Below are 12,636 nucleotides of genomic sequence, written 5' to 3' on the forward strand. Positions count from 1 at the left end.
GGTGAGAGAAAGATAATCTCTTTCCTCTGTCTATTGTGTCAAGTCTAGTGTGATGTCCTACCTGAAATACTCTATTCTTGTTTCCATAGCAGCAGACGGCCTCTGACTTTGTGGCGGGGGGAGTTCTTACGGTACACAAATATAAACATAGTTGAGAAATGTGGCATGCTAAAGTGAGCCTTTTCCTTCCTCTAGTTCCTGCTCGTTTTGAAGATAAGTTTACTGTGATCACAGTTAAGAAGGGTGACAGTGCCAACGTGAGGTGTGAAGCTGTCGGTGATCAGCCACTATCAGTCATTTGGAAACGAGAAGGAAAAGAGTTAAGAAAGATCAATGGAGGAAGGTGAGTCTTTTTTCATTCCTCATTTCCGACATCTAAAAAAGGAAGAGAACTTACAGCGAGAGAAACGCTTCATGCAAAATTCTCTTTCTCCGTTATTACTAATTTAAAATTTATAGTGTAGTTCAGGCGAACCCAGAGTAAGCCACGTAGTTTCAAATAATGAAAAGAAAATTTTAAAATATACAAACGAAAATAAATGATGAGGCGATATTTCGGAATAACGCTACGGAGAAGTTCTTTTCTAATAATTTGTTGGCATTTTAATATTTGGAAGTATTTTTTTTTTTCAGCAATCGAAATTTCATGACTTACTCTAGGTTTGCCTGAACTTGCTTTTCCTTTCTTTTAAATTTTAAACTAAGAATGAAGGAGAAAAAGAATTTGAGATGAAAATTTTTTTCGGGGTATGACGTTCTCTTCTTTTTCACCTTATTAATAATTTAAATTTCAAGGATTGAATTCCGGTAAACCTAGCATTAATCCAAAAGAGAACCTAGAATTAATCCTGCGAATTAGAGGCTTTCCTTGCGATTTTCATTATTGTTTTTTAATGATTAAAGGAATGATTTCACCAACATTAAAAATGACGCAAACTATTTTTATCAACTCAGGTTTAGTTTCCTATTCAGCTGGTAAAAATTTTAAACATAAATTGTATATTTTCTGTTACTAGTGCAATGCTATCTTCAATTTTTTTTTAAAATTACTGTTACTGTTTATATAATTGTTTGGTTAGAATAAAAACAAGTTACTTATTTTCGGCCAAAAAGATTATTTCGTAAAAAAAGGAAAAGCTAATTCTTAGTAATTTTGCATGGATTATTTTTATTGCATTTGTTCACTGTACATAAAGCCTATTATACAAAAGTAAATTTGTACTTTTTCTCTGTTCATAACTGTTGAGCTGTTTATCATCTAGGTATCGATTCACATATCTTAAAATAGTTTAAATTTAACATCATAAGATTAATTTATAAAAAGAAAAGAATTTAGTTTTATTCCTTTCATTGAGAATAATGGAATGATAATCAAAATCAAGAACATAATAGCAGAGATTATTATTAATGAGGATTGATAATTAATTATTATAGGTCAATACTTTTAACTAAGGGACAAAGAAGCTTACCTTAATTTCGTGCTGATGGAGAATTAAAAAAATCTTTTTTAATTGAGGAACCATACCACATATTTCTTGACAATAAGAATGAGACAACAACGATGAGAAACTTTTTTAGAACTTTATATTACTGTATGAATATGGACCATCACCCCATTCTTCCACTTCTAATGAAATGAGAAAATTTAGAGCTGTTATTTATGAAATAGAACATTTTTATATTTTGCAGTTATCGGGGTAATTAAACTAGTTGACAGTTAAGCTAAATAACACGTTTTTACCAAGATGTCTGAATTTTAGACCGTGTGTTTTTTATGAGACAAATAAAAAAATGAAGTTTCATTTCGATATTTTTTAATCATCTTAGTAATTGCCGGCAACTATCCTAATTGATAGTAATGCTAAATAACTCCTTTTAACTGAGATAGAAATTCAGACCATGTAATATTTATCTAATACAGTAGAGTCCCGATTATCGGAATTAAAGTGAACCACGATTAACTCGGATAACCGAAAAACTTGGTTACAACGAAGAGTTTTAAAAAGGAATGAAAGAGTAGGTATAAAAGTAAAGAGTACGTACGAAAGTTTTGTATTTGCAAATATTTAACAAATACAAATATACGAGTACACCACATACAATTCATATTAAGTTAAAATGCGTACTTAACAAGAGCATACTGTACGAGAATTAAATAGTTTTTACTTAAAGTACTTAATCGCTTTTTGCTTTACATTACTTTGGCTCTTTTCTGCAGCAATGTTTCGCCATTTTTTGGGGGGATAACAGGAAGGATTGTGTCGCCTCTTCTTGTTGTTCTATGCATTCACTAACACTTTCGATAACTTTTAGTCCATCTGTATGAGATATTTTTATACGTTGATTTTCATCGTCACTGTCTTCATCATCTTCCCTCGATTCATTTTCATTATTGACGATATTAATGAACATTTCATTGATCTCGGTTGTCCGTCAATTTGTATTCCTGAGTGTTTAGAGGATAACATTCAGATCCTTTTTTTTTTTTGGTTGTTGATTTTTAAAATATAAAATAAATTAGAACAAAAAAATCCTTGAAGTATTTTTAGGCTGGGTAAAACGGAAACTCGGATAATCGGGACTCTACTGTAGTAAGAAAAACTGAAAAGTTTCATTTCTCCATCGGGCTAATTATGGCTGAGTTCGCCAATGTGGACCAGCAAAGTGGTGAGTTCGACTAAGCTGTGATTGGCTAGTATTGTATCGATATAAGGACTGTGATCGATTCTTCCAGGTATGAGATATTTGAGACACTCACCCCCAAAGGTTTAAAGTCTGAACTTGTTCTCCGAGAAGCAAATCGAGCAGACGGTCAACTCTACACTTGTGTGACAGAAAACCCGTACGGTAAAGATGAAAGGAATATCAAACTTTTGGTTATGGGTAAGTTACTTTTTTTTTTTATTTTTGCCTTTCAAAGTGTTTATTTTTTTAAATTATATCGTGTGGTATATTTTATGGCATTTATGTACACCAAATGTTCGTCGTAGATCATGAAGGTAAGGGGTGTGATTATAATTGTTTTCTAAAGGCGCTATCTTTGGCCAAGAATTCGACTTCTGCCAAACCCATACGTCACAGCCGTTCGAAGGGCGAAGCCATTCATTCATCCGCCGATCGTAATTTTGACCTGAACCAGAGAACGATCCATCTTCACTTCAGTATTCCCAGAGGTATTGATTTGTCATGGGAACATGGAGGACTTTGTAACCCAAAAGATTTGACTAGCACCAGTCACCACTTACTGCATGGGGAGTCTTTGACCTATTTGGATTCTAACTCCCATTCTCGCGGACGTGATTTCTTTGAGAAAAAAAAATAATTAAACGCCTCAGGTCAAACAGGCCTTGAGGGGTCAAACCACTCAAAGTGAATTCTTTTTCATCCACATAATTATAAAATATGGAGCCTTGAAAAAATCATGAAGTCCTAAATTATGAAATAAAACTTAAAAATGCAAACTCGGGATTAGGCATTGCGGGAAGTAATTGTACAATAATTGACTGCATTTTGAAAACATTTACTCAGTATTTAAACCTGTGTGTTTTACTCTAAATTGATCTGAACTCATTTGACTCTAATCTTTGAGTGGAGTTGAAAGAGACTATGCAGGGTTTCTTCCGCGGTATACAACCATCATGTTAAGTACCAACGGAAGATAAAAATATTCAGAAAGTGTAGTTTTAAAGCAGTATTAATTATTTAGGTGATGCACTATCCAGCCCAAGGTATCCGGACACCCAGTGGTATGAATTTGGGATGCCCTGAGGCTCATATTAGTAGGATAGTGGTTCCCATTTTGCATCAATGACAGCCTGCACACGTCTGGGAAGACTTTCCAACAGTTTATAATAGAACATCTGAAGTAAGTGCTTGCAGTGACTGGCTATGTAATCCGCGTTCTAATTCGTCCCTTATGGGATCGGGGCTCCGAGAAGTCCTTTTTGAACACCCGTTTCGTCAAACCACGTCTGTGCAAGCCTCTATGGGCGAATGCTGGAAGAGAAATTAGCCGAAATGTTGCCATAGAGTTCAGCATTGTCCACATACATCTCAGAGTTCATGTTTCCAACCACAGGAACTAATGTCCTCATTCTAAACCACAAGGAACAACCCCAGACCATTAAACTTCCACCTCTCCGGGTACTTTTGACCAAATAGTGTATACGCAGCTATTAGTTTTTTTTTTAATATTATTTTTCTTTTTGTAAACAATAATGTGTTTCTTTTTGTACAGAAGTGCCGGCGACTCCGTTAGACCTGAAAGTGCAAGAAATCTGGAGTCGGAGTGTGAGTGTTTCTTGGTCTCCTCCTTACACGGGGAACAGCCCAATCACGAAGTACGTGATTCAGTACTGGAAAGATGCAGGTATTGGAAGTGCTATCTATTTTTAGCTATTTTGAAAGAGTGGTGTTTATAAACACTAACAGATCTTTAATAATATATTTTTCTGGTTTTGGTTAGTCCCCCAGTGGACTACTCGTAAGGACACGGTTCCAAGTAGAACACCGAAGCTTCACTGGCTGCTGTCAATAGGCGAGTGTTTGACCACTTTTATCAGCCTGCGTAGGAACCGAGGGTGCGTGACATCGGTCCTCGTTAAACTGTTCCATCGTTAAGTGTTCTATTTCACGCACAGGTCGTCTGGCTACCAAAGCAGGGGAGCCATCTTCTCTGCAAGTGATCAAAATTGCGATGTCATGCCTTCGGATCAATTCCCAGACAGTAGCCAATAGCCCATTGCCCAGCTCTAGTACGGCGTAAATACCTACCTACCACGGTGGAACAAATTTTTCGTTGCATCTCTACAGATACTTGGTCTTACCTGATTTGGGTGTGTTGAAATTAGTTTACAAATATGAAATTCGGAAATCGGTTTTTCTATTTTCTTAAATGACATTTAGAGTCTTTTTTTCTCCTTCTTTTTTTTCTGTCTAAGCAGTGAGTCACGCAAATGCTGCGACAAACTTCTTTCGGAGTTAAGTCATATCACCTGGAATAAAATTACGTAGGAAACTGCGCCCGGAAATATCGTCATATGCGGCTAAGGACACTTCCCTATTTTAAACTGTTCAGAATCAGATGAAATAATTTACAATAGGGCTGCTCTCCAAGCAGCGTTTGATGACGTTTCCATTCATGGGCTTGTGTGTAGTTTTCATACAGATGATGAGATCCGGGTTCGAATTCTAGCGATGTCTGGTCGATACGAATTCCGCACACGACTCGCACCGATTACAGTCCTGACGTAAAATATCATGGGTTTGTCCTCTTGCCGTCGGGCTAAACGTGGCAGATTTTCGTTTTTTTTTTCACTCAATGTTCCGTAAATGTGGATAAGTTCTTTTAAAAGTCCTCCGAGAAAGCAAATTTCTCCCAATACTTGATCCAAGAGTTCCCTCGTCTTCTGTGTAGGGTTCAAAATGAGAAGGCTATGAAATCAAAACTCTCGTAGTCGTAAAACCAAAATTAGATCGGCTGTTCAACAACGGTAATAAAATAAAACAAAACTAGATTGGATGATTATCCACCCTCTATAACTGCCCTTCTCAGCTCCTAACAATCTTTCAACCGAAAAAAATCTACCCAAAATTATAAAAGAAAAAAATATTGCTTTTAGTTTTTTTTTCTTAATCATAACAGCATATGTCCATAGAGCAATGTAATTTAAAAATAAAATTATGTTGGTTTTTTCCTTCTTAAATAATTTGTGATTTTTTTTTTTATCATCATGAAAGAAAGGAAAACAATAGGCATTAACATTATTGGAAACTTTGACACTATAGATTGTTTTGACAACTTTTTTTTATTACCTTATTGAAATACAATGCTTGACAAATGCTAATACGTAAGGTGACTAAATAAACATCGCATTTTACTTACTGATATCGACCTTTATTAAGGCATATATTTCTGTCTTCTTTTAGAAGCTTTGCCGATTTCAAAAATGTCAATCACCTTTGATGGCTGTAAAAAATGCATTGTTCTCGTAAAGCAATAAAAAAAAAATTGGTGCCCATGTTTACGCCAACAAATATTAAAAATAAAATTTAAAAAATTATTTCTTGCGTTTGATTTCAGTATTTTAATTATTCCTGTAAACCTCATTTGCATTCAAAGGGCTAGTTTATCTAACCTAGTAAGTCAATGTAAAGTAACTGTCTATAATACGAATTGAAAATGTCCCCATATCGGAGTAGCCAGAGTGTGTACACGTAAATTGTGCATTTTTGAAAATAGAATTGCAATTACTTTTTATTGTCTTGAATAGTTTTTATCTCTTTCAATGTAGTGTCCGGTGGCGGTCATCGCTTAGAAGAGAAAGGGGTGACAAGTGCCCAGACCTCTGCCCTCATTAAAGATCTTCATTCGGGAACTAATTACGGACTAGCCATAGTAGCTGAGAATACCGTGGGACGGGGTGAGCCTTCGGATACTTTATCTTTCACGACGGGTGACGAAGGTATAACAACATTCTCTATTCATTATTCGAATGTAATTCATGTGTTTAATCGATGCACTTAAATCGATTAAAACTGAAATTTGGGCAATATTATGTGCATTGAAAAAATTTTAATTCAATGATTTTTTTACCGCTTCCCTGATTATCCCGAGTTAACTCGGGTATGTATATATTGCAAATAGTTATTATCCCGAGTTAACTCGTGTATGTATATATTGCAAATATTTATTATCCCGAGTAAACTCGGGTATGTATATATTGCAAATATTTATTATCCCGAGTTAACTCGGGTATGTATATATTGCAAATATTTATTATCCCGAGTAAACTCGGGTATGTATATATTGCAAATATTTATTATCCCGAGTTAACTCGGGTATGTATATATTGCAAATATTTATTATCCCGAGTTAACTCGGGTATGTATATATTGCAAATATTTAATATCCCGAGTTAACTCGGGTATGTATATATTGCAAATATTTATTATCCCGAGTTAACTCGGGTATGTATATATTGCAAATATTTATTATCCCGAGTTAACTCGGGTATGTATATATTGCAAATATTTATTATCCCGAGTTAACTCGGGTATGTATATATTGCAAATATTTATTATCCCGAGTTAACTCGTGTATGTATATATTGCAAATATTTATTATCTCGAGTTAACTCGGGTATGTATATATTGCAAATATTTATTATCTCGAGTTAACTCGTGTATGTATATATTGCAAATATTTATTATCCCGAGTTAACTCGGGTATGTATATATTGCAAATATTTATTATCCCGAGTAAACTCGGGTATGGCAGAATTCAATACGTCAATACGTTTTGTTTTATCACGTTTTTATTCGGCTGGAAGTAAAACAAAAAATGTTAATAATCTGCTGTGATTGAAAGTTTACCCATTTTTGTTTGGGAGTTTTGCTGCAAGTGGAATTGCAGGCGTGTTTTGTACAATTGTATATACAATGGTTGATCAATTTACATAGAAAAAAAAGTAAAAATAATAGCATTCGCGAGCGAAGTGAAAGTAATGCAGATGATTTTTCAGATTATGAACATGTGAGCATATACAGAGGCTAATATTTAACTTTTTTTCATTTGCCAGAGATAATGTGGGATAGTAAACTGATGGTAAATTAAATATTTTTCACACATAAAAAAATTAAAATTTCCATTTAGAACTTGTGTAGTTTTAGTTCCTTGTATTTATTAATGATATAAAAAAATATGTTGATTATTTGCATTTTTTTTTAATTTGTAAGGGAAGCTGTTAAGCATGCAAGGAGGCTCCACTCACTAATTCCCGAGATTGATTTGCATTTATCATTGTTTTTTCCCTCTAAAAAACCAAAATGTTTCGAAAATAATGGATCATTTTGCTCATAATATATACAGTTATTATAATTTTGTGTATGACAGTTTTGTTAATCATAAAGAAATGAATGATTACCTATAATGGAAACTGTGCTTAGGCTTAAGAATACAGAATACTCGACACAATAAAAATAAAGAGAGGAAGTTTTGATTGATGACAAAATTATAACATATACTAGTTGGAAACGGTTTTGTCTTTTAAAAATTTAGATATAAAATCTTAAGATTTATATCTAGAAGCATCAAGTGAATTATGAAATTTGATATAAAAAAAATATTCATTATGAGAAATAAAATTTTGAAAATCCGATTTTCAATTGTCTTTCTATTGATTGTTAGGTGTTTAAAAATCCTTTTTTGAACTTTTTTTTTATCAGTCGAATACGTAAATCATTGACTTTAAGATGAAAGATTTTTACTTCTCATTGATCCCTAAAGGAGGAAAAAATTTCGACTCACAATTATTTTATGAGTAAAAAGCATCAATTCTTGTAATTTGTATATGCAATTATTCTTGATACAATTATATATACAATTATTCTTGATTGTAATAAATCATTGCTTGAATGATTTGAGAGCTACATCTTCTTTGCTTTTTCAGAGCCTTCCTCTGCACCGATGGATGTGAATGTAGATGTCAAAGGAACTGCATCATTACTCGTCGCATGGAAAGTAAGGACATTCACACTAGTTAAAGGGAAAGGTAGTTCATTTTCATATAAATTATTCAAGAGAAAAGATAAATACAGAAAAAGTCCGTTAATAACTACATTTGATAGCAAATGGAATTTTTGTTACAACAAACTTATCGCTATAAGTTTATACGCTTATTTAACATAATAAATTAAAACTAAATAATGAACTGAAGTGCAGTAGCTTCATGCTATTAACCCCTTAATTCTCGCTCCCCTGAAAATGACGGGGTGATATTTCGCCCGATATTTCTCGCTCCCTTGATATTTACGGCCTGGAGTGTTCAGTAGTAACGCGCCAATAAAAATAATTCGTTTCTTTTGCCCGGAAAACATTTTATTTCTCATTTTACACACCTGATGGCAGTACCAGGATATTTTAAAGGCAATTGTAGATAGTTAGTTTATTTTAAACTAGTTGCAGCACTAATAAAATACGTAGTACAAAAGCCAAAAATTAGGCACTTTAATGACCGTTTTCTTGAAAATTAACCGATCGTTAAGGGGTTAATGATACTTGAGCCGTGGTGGATCAGGTGATAGAGCACTAACCTCCGAGTGAGGTGTCGATTCCAGCGACAGCTAAGGGATTCGAATTCCTCAACCGGCTCACACCGACCACAGTGCTGACGCAAAATATACTCAGTCGTAGACGGATCATGGGTTAGAGTCCCTTTGCCATCGGGTTAACCTTTGGAGTTTTTTGTTTTCTCCCTGGCCATCTATCGAAAATGCGGGCAAATTCCATAAAAAGGACAGCCACGAAGGGAAGATTTCTCCCATTACTTGATCCAGGAGCTCCCTTTTGTCTTCTGGATTGGGTTCAAAATGGCAAGACTACAGAGTTGAACATTAGTAATCGTAAACTCAAAAATTGAATCAGCTTTTGGTATCTTTAACAAGCCTTCCAACAAATACGCTTTTTTCGAACTATTTTATAAAGTGGTAGGCATTTCAGAACCGCAACTTTCTGAATCTTTGGTCATTTTTCCAACATTTTAAAAGCCTTACCACGTAAGATCTGGAACAAAGTTTGGCGTTGCATATGAACTTTTAAATCATTTATATGCAGTGGTATGGAAAACAAATTGAAATGAATAAAAAAATAATTAAAACATAAACATAGCTACCACTAGAATAAATGTTTACAAAAGGCGTAGAAAGTTGGCAGCCCTGCTTTAATATTAGCATTTTAACTGTGACTACGAAAAATTGTCGAATTGGTGAGCTTCTCGTATTATACCGCAATTGTTTATATCGAGCTTTTACGGACTTAGAAGGGTTTATTGTTTAAGAAGGGGTTAACACTGATCTGACACAATTTATTAATAATAACACACTTTATTGTAAATTCTTTTCATTTGTGGTCTCTTTGAATTTTTTTTCTTCTGTTCACTTCCGTTGTAAGTGGGGTTTTTTTCTTCTCAACATTGTATAGTTGTGAAAAATGGACTTTTAGTTGCAAGAAATTTTTCTTTACTTTTATTTAATAGCCACCTACCACTTTATGAATTAAATGTTTAATTTTTAATCATTTAATCATTTTTGTTTTTTTCGTCCCTTAAAGTGGAAAAAACGATAATTTTCGTTGTAAAAAAATTTAACATAAATTTGTTATAGCATTTAGTTAATGTGTTAGTTGAAACGAAATGAACCTAGATTTGAAAAATAATGATCAACTGTACTTGGAAAAAAAAAGGAACACTAAGAAGTGATAAAGGAAAAATAATTTTACTTGTTAATAATTTATAACGATAACGTAATAACATGTCATAGTTCAATTTGGAAACTGTTTTTATATCTCTTGAGCATTTTATGCTGTTAAAAATAATATATTCAACTGTCAAGAAATAGATTAGATGTTTATATTTATCAACATCTAATCTATTTCTCCTTTTTATTATATTTATTTTTTCGTTCCTTTTGACATTTTAAGTCAAGCACGAGCTTATAACATGATGATCCGCGAGAGACATTTTTTTTTTAAATAATGGATAAATATTTAATAAGATAGAAACATTTGAAAATTTAAAAACAAATAAAGCAAACAAACCGCTGTGAAATGCAATAATGTGCATTAAATACACAAAAAAATTAATAAATTCAATTTCGAAAAGAAAAAAAAATGATTTCAAATCATAAGTAAAAATGGTATTTTCAACGTGTTAAATTCCAGTTCTGTAATTGAAATTTGCGGATTTAACAGCTAAGTTTTTTTATTCCATTGTACTCCCTTTACATTTTTCTACTCGCCTTCCTATAAGGTGAGCGGGCTCGAATCCCAACGATGAATGGTCGATACGAATTCCGCATCCAGCTAGCGCCGACCACAGTGCTGACATAAAATATTCTCATTGGTAGACGGGTCATGCGTTTGAGTCTTCTTGTCATCAGGCTAACCATCGGAGGTTTTCGTGGTTTTCCTCTCCATGTAACACAACTGCAAGTTAATTTCCTCAAAAAGTCCTCCACGACGGCAAATTTCTCCCAACACTTGATCCAGGAGTTCTCTTGTCTTCTGGATGGGTTTCAAAATTAGGCTATGGAGTTGAGCATTAGTAGTTGTAAACCCAAAATTGGGTTGGCTGTTCAACGACGGTTATAAAATAAAATACGAGTATGCTATGTAAGAGCAATATAAATAACTTGTGACACCATCTTATAAGTGTCAAATGGATCACACGAAAATTGAGCACCTTTCCAAAGTGGGAGGAACACATAGTGTCAGTAATTTTGATTCAAAGAAAGGGAAAGATATGTCCGAAATCAGGATATTAAATGAAATTCTAATCATATCTTAGGGTTTTCTTTTACTAAAATCATTCAACATTGCTCTTCATACGTCAACCTGGATTTTTGGGAAACATTTTATGTTTTGAAAAATTCTAGTAATTTAGTGAATGATCTTCCTAGTATCCCATCCCCTGTCCCAATTTATAATAAAATATAAAATCCGCAATAAAATAAAATGCAAAATCCGCACTATTTATATGCGGGGTAATATATAAACAGAACAAAATTGCCAAAATATACGATACCCTTTATTTGTATTAATCAGGATATTTAATAATTTTGTCTCTTTAAAGCCTCCCCTGAAGAGTGAATGGAACGGAAAGCTGAAGGGTTACTACGTGGGTTACAAGATGCTCCAGGATTCCAGTCACCCTTACTCCTTCAAGACTGTGGAGTATGTGCCGGGAGGGATACAGGAACATATGATAAGCAGTCTCAGAAAGGACACAGAGTACAGTGTCATTGTGAAAGCATTCAATTCGGCGGGCAGTGGTCCACCTTCGCAGGAGGTCATCATCAGAACATTAGGAGGAGGTATATTTTTATGTCACCATCATCATTGGAGTTCGCAATCAATCAATTGCCTACTAAATCACAATTTTATTATTTTTTTTAACGTGATGGGTACAACATATCTGTAAGGCCTCCTGCATTTTACAATTATTTATTTATTACCCATATATTTTTCAAATTCAAATTATAAGAAATTAAAAAACGAACTTTTTTTTGGCAATAAAATTTACGGTAATGGAAAAATATTTCTCTCAATTGGGCACCAGAAAATGGATTGTATTTTTATAAAAATCATTTATAAAAATTACTGCAGATACTGGCATTGCGAGGCAAAAGAAATATTCTCTAAAGTAAAAAGAAGAGCCGTGATGCGTTCGCCTTCCAATGAGGCGAACCAGGTTCGAATCCCAGCGACGGTGGGTTTATACGAATCTGCATCCGGCTTAAACCAGCCACAGTGCTGAAGAGAAATATCCTCAGTGGTTGATGGATCATGGGTTAGTCTCTTTGCCGTCAGTCTAGCCATCGGAGGTTCTCGTGGTCTTCCTCTCCATGTAACGCAAATGTGATTTAGTTCCGTCTAAAAGTCCTCCACGAAGGCAAATTTCTCCTAATACTTTATCCAGGAGTTCCCTTGTCTTCTGGATTGGGTTCAAAACGACAAGGCTACGGAGTTAAACATTAGTAGTCGTAAACACAAAAAATTGGGTCGGCTGTTCAACGACGGTTATTTAAAAAAAAGTAAAAAAGAAAAAAATTCACTTTATTTCGCTTTATGATGAAAAGTAA

The 12,636-nt window shown here is 34.0% G+C and overlaps 1 protein-coding gene across 8 annotated transcripts in view; it reads left to right on the plus strand.

The window, feature by feature from the left end:
* The window catches only part of LOC107444681 (cell adhesion molecule Dscam1), an 80,362-nt gene that overhangs the window by 54,009 nt on the left and 13,717 nt on the right, over positions 1 to 12,636 (plus strand). For all 8 annotated transcript variants that reach the window (XM_087164844.1, XM_087164843.1, XM_087164842.1 and 5 more), the window contains 6 exons: positions 196 to 343; positions 2,735 to 2,883; positions 4,238 to 4,369; positions 6,294 to 6,464; positions 8,451 to 8,521; positions 11,628 to 11,868. In XM_087164844.1, the coding sequence (XP_087020970.1) occupies positions 196 to 343; positions 2,735 to 2,883; positions 4,238 to 4,369; positions 6,294 to 6,464; positions 8,451 to 8,521; positions 11,628 to 11,868 (912 nt within the window). The remainder of the gene's footprint in view (positions 1 to 195; positions 344 to 2,734; positions 2,884 to 4,237; positions 4,370 to 6,293; positions 6,465 to 8,450; positions 8,522 to 11,627; positions 11,869 to 12,636) is intronic.

The sequence above is a fragment of the Parasteatoda tepidariorum genome, chromosome 5 (assembly GCF_982258835.1).
Source record: "Parasteatoda tepidariorum strain Cologne lab strain chromosome 5, Ptep-v5.0, whole genome shotgun sequence".
NCBI classification, from domain to species: Eukaryota; Metazoa; Arthropoda; class Arachnida; order Araneae; family Theridiidae; genus Parasteatoda; species Parasteatoda tepidariorum.